We start from the raw sequence: 9,058 nt of genomic DNA, 5'->3' as shown, positions 1-9,058 counted from the left end.
AGGCTTACGCCTTAATCGCCATATCATTGTGACAGCAGTTTTTTTCCTTCGGTGATCAAACAGAGATCGTTTCACGCTCGGGGCAGGTTGTGGAGTATCCTCGCCGAGCTAAAGACTGTTAAAGAAAGGAAACCATTTAACACCTCTTAACCCTTTCTATCTGCTTTATAAGAGATGACATTTCAATGCGTTATTTTTGACATCAGCAACAAACACGTCGTCGTCCACAAATGTTTTTGTTAACAAAATGGCTATTTATTTTTAAAATAAGTTTAAGGAATCCAGTGATATATGTAAATAATCAATAAACTGATTAAAGTGCCAAAATAACAGTTATACAAAAGGAAATCTGTACAAAAAAAAGGAAAAAAAAAGGTTGGAATGTGTCTTTGGATAGTGGGGCTGACGGTTGGCTGCGTTGCTTCGGTTCTTCACAATCTCGGTTTTTGAAAGTCATGGAGGCTCTGTGGGATTCAGCATTTGGTTTTCTCCAGCCAACAGCGAACGTTCTCCAACAATCAATAATCGAAAAGCTGAATGATCCGCCAGCATCTAAAACTGGTGACAGGAATAGCTGAGATCACATTTTATACATTATCATTTGACTCTGTCCTCTGGATGTGAGCCATACGAGACAACTCGTCAAACCCTGGCTCGCCGGCCTCCGGCGGGCTTAAAACACGCTCGGGTATGTTACTCCAGGGTTCTGCAGCTATGGAGTCCTATGCCACTTAGATCCTGGCTGGTCCAATTGTTCAGAGTGGCTGCTTAGCAGGTGGACGAGCTCGAAGTCTTGGCGAGCTCTTGCATAAATCCACATTTCGGTTTCATGCCGGTTCAAGCCTCACTCCGTTTCCTCTCTCGTCATGTGGAAGTAGTCTCTTTTGGTCTGGCACTGTTATTGGCTACTGCCCTCAGGTTATTGGCTTTCCAGTGTCCCCGTTGGCCGTAACGGTGACCTCACTTTATCTTGGCAGGCTTCAGCTCTTTGACCTGCATGTGTAATGTTTTGTGGACAGCAAGAGTTCGGGACTGACAGAAGCCTTTTCCGCACTCCTGGCATTTAAAAGGCTTCTCTTTGGAGTGGATATACCTGTGAAAAAAGACAAAGAGAAAGAGGAACTCTTAGCAACCAGTTCCACTATTTCAGAATTATAAAAGCGTATCTTGCTTAGACATGTTAACGTGAGTCCAGGACTAATGCATCAAAAAAATGGGGTGGTGTTTTATGTCATGAGATTTTTTGTTGTTATTCTGCATGTCTTGGAAACATCAGATGACCCTTTCCAGTCAACTTTTGTTAAATATTATCAAAGCCAAAGGGGCTTAAGAAAACAAATCGTCCACAACTAGAATTCTCAAAGCAGAAATAAGGCTGTCTTTAGTTATTTTTATAATCAACAGGAGAACTTCAGCTACTGAGAAACTCTATGAAGGTCTATGAAACTTTGTGAAACCCCACGGCCATGGCCCCAGCTAGATGTTCTCCATCAATGACAGAAACATCAGGAGGATTATGTGTTGATATTTCTCCCAGGATGAAAACTATGGGCATAAAAATGGTAGCAGAGTGTCTGCATGTAAAAGTGAGTTTGATTTAAATAAACACTCAGGTAAAAGAACATCATTGCCCAAATTTAGTAACACCCTGGTTCATGAATTGCCATGGAAACTATTATTATCTCATCCTTGTTTGCCTGCTTTGTTTTGGGAGATGTCAGGGAGGCGGGACGGTGTCGTGAGGGGCGCTGTGCTCTTACCGGTGGTCTCTCAGATGGTCCTGCCTCCGGAAGGCCTTGTGGCAGATATCACAGGTGTAGGGCCTCTCGTCCGTGTGCGTGCGCTCGTGGATCAGCAGGTTGTACGACTTGGTGAAGTGGCGTCCGCAGAACTTGCACACGAACTCCTTCTTGGTCTTGGAGGGCAGGCGGCCGCGGTTGGGCTTGCGTTCGGGCGACGAGAGCTTGGCAGCGTCCAGCAGGCAGCCCAGCGAGGGTGGGCGGCCGTGTCCGGTGCTGGCGCTCAGGTCTTCAGCCTTGAGCGGCTCCTCCTCCTGCGTGGCGGCCGCCGCCAGGTTGGCGAAGTCGAAGCGTGGCTTGTTCTTGGCGCCCCCGCCGGCGGCCGCCGCCGAAGCCGCCACGCCAGACGCCTCCGGCTTCCCGGGCTGCATGAGGTGTGGCAAGAGCGGGATGGAGGGCAACGGGATGCGGGCATCCACCAGGCCCGGCAGCTTGGAGAAGGTGCACCGCGGCAGGGCGAAGGGTGGGTAGCCCAGCGTCCAGTGGTGTAGGTGCACGGCGTGCAGGGCACTGAAGCTGTAGACGCTCGGCATGTGGTCGGCAGGCAGCTGGAAGCCGCTGGAGCTCTGCAGGAGCGAGTAATTAGCCAGCTGGAGAGACGGGTGGAGAGGGACAGGGGCCGGGAGGGTTTTGCTACCCATGGCTGCTACACGGAGGCACACAGGGGGAGACCAGCAGCAACTGTGCAACGTCCTGGAGGGCAGACAGATGTTAGGATACAAAGTTAGTACATGCATCAAGGCAGAGGTGTGTTGTCTATGACACACTGCCATGCAGGATTTCCACAGAACAGGCAAAGCTACAAGACACCTTGAAATGTTTGATTTCATGTTAAGATATCGCTGACAAGTGGGACTTCCAACCTGGTTGTACGCACATACCACATACACGTGCACACACATCCTCAGACATACACACATACTCACATCAAAATATAAACCACCGTTTTGGACCTCAAATCTGTCAAGGTGTCACTGGAAAAATGTGTCTGTGAGTGTATGTGTGCACAAACACCACACACACACACACACACACAAACACAGAGACAGACAGAGAGAGAGAGAGAGAGAGAGAGAGAGAGAGAGAGAGAGAGAGAGAGAGATGCAGTCATGCATACACGCGCACACATAAACTATAACAGCTAGGCCTGACAGTCATAAGTGTGTGTGTGTGTGTGTGTGTGTGTGTGTGTGTGTGTGTGTGTGCGCGCGCGCATGCTCGCGCGCGCGCGTCTGTGTCTGTTTTGGCATAGGCGTTTCCCGCTCCCAGAAAATGCGCCCGGGGCGATGGAGCTGACAGAAACAGAAAGACAGCTCTGAGCAGCGCGACATACCTGCACCAACTGTTTAATCCGGCCTGATACGTACAGACACAAAGCACAATAACTCCTCTTTGTCTCGTCAAAACCGTGTGATTGACACGCGCGTACACACACCCACCAGCTCGTGCTCTTTACTATGAGATCTATGGTGGATCGTTTTCTCTGTTCCTCATTTCTATCTAACCATTTGAAATTTAATCCCGTGTAGATTCCATTACGTTATTATGAATTTGTGTCATATTTTGTTTAGAGGGATGCGTATTCAATTTGATCGAACATTTTGGAGCGGAAAAGGTCTTGTACTTTTCACGTTGCGTTTCAAAATGTGTACCTGCGCACGTTTAACTTGACCTTTCACAGTTTATGTGAACGTTTTTTAAGAATAAGAAATGGCTACCGTATACAAAGAAAGACGCTACAGGGTCTGCAGATGCGAAGTGTTGGGTTGATCTTTGGAGTAAATAAAAGAGAAATAGCTCTAATTAGGCTTTTTAGAGCTCAGGGCTCCCCTGTGGAGTTTTGGGCGCTCTGATCACGGCGCAGAAGTAATTGACTTTTACCTACGGGGTCATTAGAGTGCGCGCTCCTGGTACAAGGCTTGACCCTTAACCCTTTGAAGTGAACATACCCTCGCAAGGGTGCAGACGCAAAGGTCCTGGACAATTAGAGACGTGTACACCCAAGCACACCTAAGCCCTCAACACGACCGCCAAACCAAACGCCTTAATTGACAGTAGCGTGGGAGTCTGAACGGGACAGAATAAGATATCGGTTTTAACCACAGTTTAATCATGCCTTACTACTCATTTAAATTTCCTCTGTTTTACTTGTCTTTGGATGGTTCCTAGCCCTGTGGTATAAATCTTGTATGAGTATGGTCTCATTTCACTGGCACAGTGGCTAATTAGCCGGATTTGTACACGGCCAAGTCACGGTAGACTTTTAAAAAAAATCCACAATGGCAGGCGGAATCAGTTTCAGGTCCAGAGATCCGGGTCCGATGGTGATCTTAGGTGAAGATATGAATAAGTCTGAGAATAACGTCGCATTTGGGCTGCCCTCTGTCACCCGTTGATTTCTTCACTGTCTTTGTATTCACGAAGAAAACATTTACGACTCATCAGCTCTTCTGTTGTCAATAAAAGTATTCGTTTAAAAAGTGGATTGCAGTCTTTCATCGTCTGAACATTTAACTCGAGGTTATCAATACACGCAAGGGCACTTTAGACATGACTCGCTTAGTACAAATCTGCGCCCGTCACGTTTGACTTCAGAGAAATGTCAAGGCATTGAGCCGACGTGTATTGCGGGTCTTAGCCAGAATTTCAGCCCCCCATGGGTAAACGTCGGGCCTATAGTCAACTGCGTAGCGATTATCAGGAAAGTGTGTCTTTTTGTCAACGTGCCAGAGCGGGGCATAAGAGGGGGAACACGGCCACTTGACCGCGAAGAGCTCGAGTTGTGTGGTCAGTGAAGTGTGAGTATAGCAACTTATGTGAGAAACCTCCTTTAAGATGACACATCAATCAAGCGTTTTATTTAAACATCTGAGGTCGACTTAATGATTACTCAGAATTTAACGGATTAGTCAATATTTCTTTTATTATCACATGTACGCTATTTTATAGTTACTAAATACTTCAAGCCTGTTAATATTTGTATAAAATTTAAAGAAATCAAAGAGTTACAGCTGTTCCATAATTTGAACTCCTAAATATAAATATATTCTTGGACTTTCATTTTATATGCTACCTGTACGACGATGAAATTCGATGAGAAAATGCCGTTTTATAATGGGGTGCAAGGGGACAAGGAGCATGCATTATACGAGAGAATTAGTTTTATAACACGTCACAGTGATAAATTAGGTGACAGATGATGTGAATATATTATCCAAGAGCATCTTAAATGTTTAAATTGGACAGAACCATAACACGACAGTATCTGAAGCATTAAGGAAATCTAAATATTTAATCTATTAATCACATTAGCCCTGAGATTTATTTTGATCAAAAAACTATTAGCCTACTTTCTTGACTACTCGGCATTTCAACACTCTTATATTACATCAAGCTCTCTAATATTTTATAGCTTGTAAGTTTATTACAAAATCATTCAATATATGAAATTATTGTTATTATTGGGATCTGACCTGGTCGTAAAATCTACAGCTAAACGAAGAGCTCATGTTAAAATGTACAATAAAAAGACAGGTGCTATAAACAGTGCTTTCTGAAGTGCTGTGCATGCGGTTAAGTATATCTATGTGTGAAGCCCAATAACAGTATCAAATGATAGGCTGCAAACGAAATCAGGACCAAAATGCACCTATGAAAGGAAATAATAAATACATGAAAAAATGGGGAAATGGCTAATTGCCATAACGGAATTATTTACGTCTAAAAGCATGTCACCAATCTAGTCTGAGACTTTATGTGTTTATGACGTGCGAACGAAAAAAAAAAGACTGGTGCGAGATGCACAATCGCTAAATTAAACGCAGGGAAAACAGCTGCCTAAAATAACCCACGCTCTGCCATAATGCACTGGCTCGGGTACATAACGTCCGCGTGAGTCACGCTTTGTTAGAATTTCGTTTATGCAATAAAAAAAAATGCATTTTTTCCTGGTCGAACGAAGAAATATTTTATCCGTGTTAATACCAATTACCATCATCTACACACTGGAATGCGAGTGCCTCTCGAGATATCCCACCTGTTGATCAGCACTAGCTGTCTCTGCTGGAGCGCTGACCTTTTCACGGTTGTAACTTGTGCCTGTTGTTTCAGCGCAACCGTACTGTCTATACCTTCACTAATATCCCCTGGTTATCTACCGAGACGAGAATGCAAACCATATTCGAAAGAGTTTTATCAGCTACTGAAAAGTTGGATGGTCTACGGAATCGGACACAGCCAACCATCCAGCTTGTCCTACATCATCACTCCCCCGTTGCACTGTGTAACTCTTTTGATGCGCAAGTTAAATTGGCAATATGTAGATGTTACAAAATACATACTGCATTTTACCAGACAGTCCAGCGTGCGTGAAAATATTTACCAGTTCTTGATGCAGCCGGCCGATCCAAGGAATTTAGTTTTAGTCTTCCCACTGAAGTTGGCGCAAAAGCATCGAGAGACGCCGCACCGAGTTATCGAAAAGTTTCAGGCACTTCAGAGGAAGTTCTGCACGGGACAGATTGCCGCCTTCAGCATGTTTGCGTCGCACGCACACTAACTCCCGTAGTTCACACAAATGTGGTCCAGCGGTTGTACGCGGGGCGTATTTGATTACTTGGGATAGAGCTCTCTTTCTCCTTCTCCCAATCTTTCTGTATTGCGGTCCCAAACTCAAACCGCCTCTTTATTGAAACCTAACCCGCGACGTGCACATGCGCGTCATATGGCCACCCCCCCCCCACACACAGACACACACACAAGTGAAGTTTCATACACTTGCGTTGCTGCAGTACAGCGGAACTGAACACCAGAGGCCCGAAAGACACGTTACGATATAATATAACATATAGAAGGAGACATATGAACGCCGTTTTTGTAACCTTTGGTCTGCCCGTTATTTAATAAAGGACAAGCCGCTGTTGGATAAAATAACATGCAGAGAAAGTTACCGCAGCTCGCAAAAACACCCTTCGATTTTTCTTTTTTAATTTGCTTCAGACTTTTGGTGTACAAAGTGGAAAAATGGCACATGCATTGCATTCAATTAGTGCAAATAAGAGGAAGAGGAAGGGGAAGCAGAAGAAGAGAATATGTGATGGTTTGTCATAAATGGGTCAGTCATAATATATAACCCTTGTAACCCCCATTTCATACTTTAGTCGAACCGCAGAAAGCAAAATAGACAAATGAGATTAACACTAACACTAAAATTGCCGAAAGCATAAGATTCTTTTAGCCTGCTGGTTTTCCTGTTTAAAATGGGCTTCTGTGTGAGGTGGAAGGTCTAACGAATCAAAGCTCGCTTTATATTAATTAAAGTAAATATACAACTGTCACTTTTAACTTAGAGTTTCGGTGAGAAAGAAACTGGACACTAATTTTAAACTCTCCAAAAGCCATTATTCAATTTGTCACTCGGGCTCAAATGAAGACGGATCTACAGCACGTGTTTAATTTTTGTTACACGATAGAAGCATCTCCTCACGCCCGGGGGTGGTTGGTAGGAGGGGGCTGTGGGGTCGAGAGGGGTGTAAGGTACACGAGAACCACCCGTTCTTTCGGCCATCTGACACACAACTGGCTCTGTGGAAAAATGCTGCCTCGGAGAAAAACACTATGATGCACTAAAATGTGCAAATAATTAGCAATGTAATGTAAACATTGTACTTCAAAAAAGCTTCAAATTTTTTTTTTTAAAGTAAGTTATGGTTTCTGTAGATTCTGTAGGTATTTTCTGAAGATGGAGCGTGCTTGTTTATTCCTTTCAAGATAAATATTAAGTTTAAATCGATTTAGCTTTTTTTTTGCATTTTGAATAAGCTTTCCATTCTTTAGGTTTTTGCATTTTCTTCACCTAGGATTCACTCCGACGTCTTAAATTAAATGGCCCAAAGAGGGATTTGTAATAGAATTTCGTTTGACATACTCGAGAATCGTCTGCAAAAGAACACCACCTTCTTACATTTGTAAGAAGGTGACATGTCTCATCAAAGAAGGCATTTGATGTGCTGTCACCTCGTTGATTTGAAGTCGCGACTGATCGCTTAAAGGTCTGGCGCAGTGTCGATGGGTGAGCATCTCGCTATGAGACTCCGTCGCACTGCACTTATAAAGCGCGCAAAACCCGCCACCTGGTGGAGAGGTGTCATAGTGATAGACTGTTTCAGCCTATACCGCCTGATTTACTGGTCCCCTTCACTTAAACCTAAATTAGGAGAACGGTGAAAAAATATTAGATCGTCAGTGGTCTAATGTAAAATATCAGCGTTTGTTATTCGTAGCCGATTTATATTAGGGCTAGCTTGCTGTGATGGACATAGGCCACTGATAGTGTTAATATAATTCCTAATATAATTTCGTTCCGGTGAGACGATACACTAGACAACATTTTCTGAAATGCTTCTCTTCTAAGTTCGAAATAATTATTATATTTTCTTTGGTGTGTCTGCGGTGGGTTGATGGTGGGCTGGGGGTTGAAAAACAAAAATACATATAAATGCTACAATAACTGTTTAGGCCATTTTATTTAAATGGTAGCTTGAGAGAGAGAGAGAGAGAGAGAGAGAGAGAGAGAGAGAGAGAGAGAGAGAGAGTATGGACTATCGGCTGAAAACTTATTCCGCTTGAATTTTTTTTGTTGATTTTATGAGAAAATCCTGGCGGTGCTGCGTCAATGAACCAAACGCGAGAGCACTGACCTCGGGGAATTAATCAGCAAACCCTGCCACGGAAGCCGCGCGCCTACTCAAAGTCTGCATATAATAAAAAACAGTGGCGAGACATCATTTACATTTCTGGAGGGAAAGGGAAAACAAACTGTAAAGAATGGGTTTGGTGCGAGAGCGGGCCACGCATATTTAGTTATTGTGTCCAGTACACATTACGCACTGAAACTTTTATTGCAGCCTTCGCTTTTTTTCCCCTTTGCCGCTTTACAATATAAAATGTTTACAGATCACTTAACATATTTCATAGCTGCTATTTACATCACTTTAGATAATCCAAACACTTCAGCCACAGAATGTATAACATTTCAAAATCAGCCTTGTCAGAGAACCGCTTATGAGGTCTGCTAGTGAGCCAGTAAAAATGGCCTTATATATGCGTTGCAGCAGTCTTACACAAACGTACAACGAATGCCTCGTGCTAACAGTAACTGCCACTGAGGCAAAGGATGCTTTATATATTTGTCTGCCTGTGTAAAGTTTTCCCTAAAACACCGAACTGAAGTTACCGGAGGTCACACGGTTACATGTTGA

At 43.8% G+C, this 9,058-nt stretch overlaps 1 protein-coding gene across 1 annotated transcript; it reads right to left on the bottom strand.

Moving 5' to 3' along the window:
• Positions 1-233: 233 nt before the first annotated feature.
• osr1 (odd-skipped related transcription factor 1) lies at positions 234-6,438 on the bottom strand. The gene is made up of 3 exons (XM_027008193.2): positions 6,181-6,438; positions 1,761-2,492; positions 234-1,093 (listed from the first exon to the last, which is right to left on the bottom strand). Exons 2-3 carry the CDS (start codon positions 2,438-2,440, stop codon positions 961-963), a joined length of 813 nt encoding a protein of 270 aa, XP_026863994.2. The 5' UTR covers positions 2,441-2,492; positions 6,181-6,438; the 3' UTR covers positions 234-960.
• Positions 6,439-9,058: the final 2,620 nt, after the last annotated feature.

This window comes from Electrophorus electricus, chromosome 11 (assembly GCF_013358815.1).
Source record: "Electrophorus electricus isolate fEleEle1 chromosome 11, fEleEle1.pri, whole genome shotgun sequence".
NCBI lineage: Eukaryota > Metazoa > Chordata > Actinopteri > Gymnotiformes > Gymnotidae > Electrophorus > Electrophorus electricus.
This window is presented reverse-complemented; position numbering and strand designations above follow the sequence as displayed.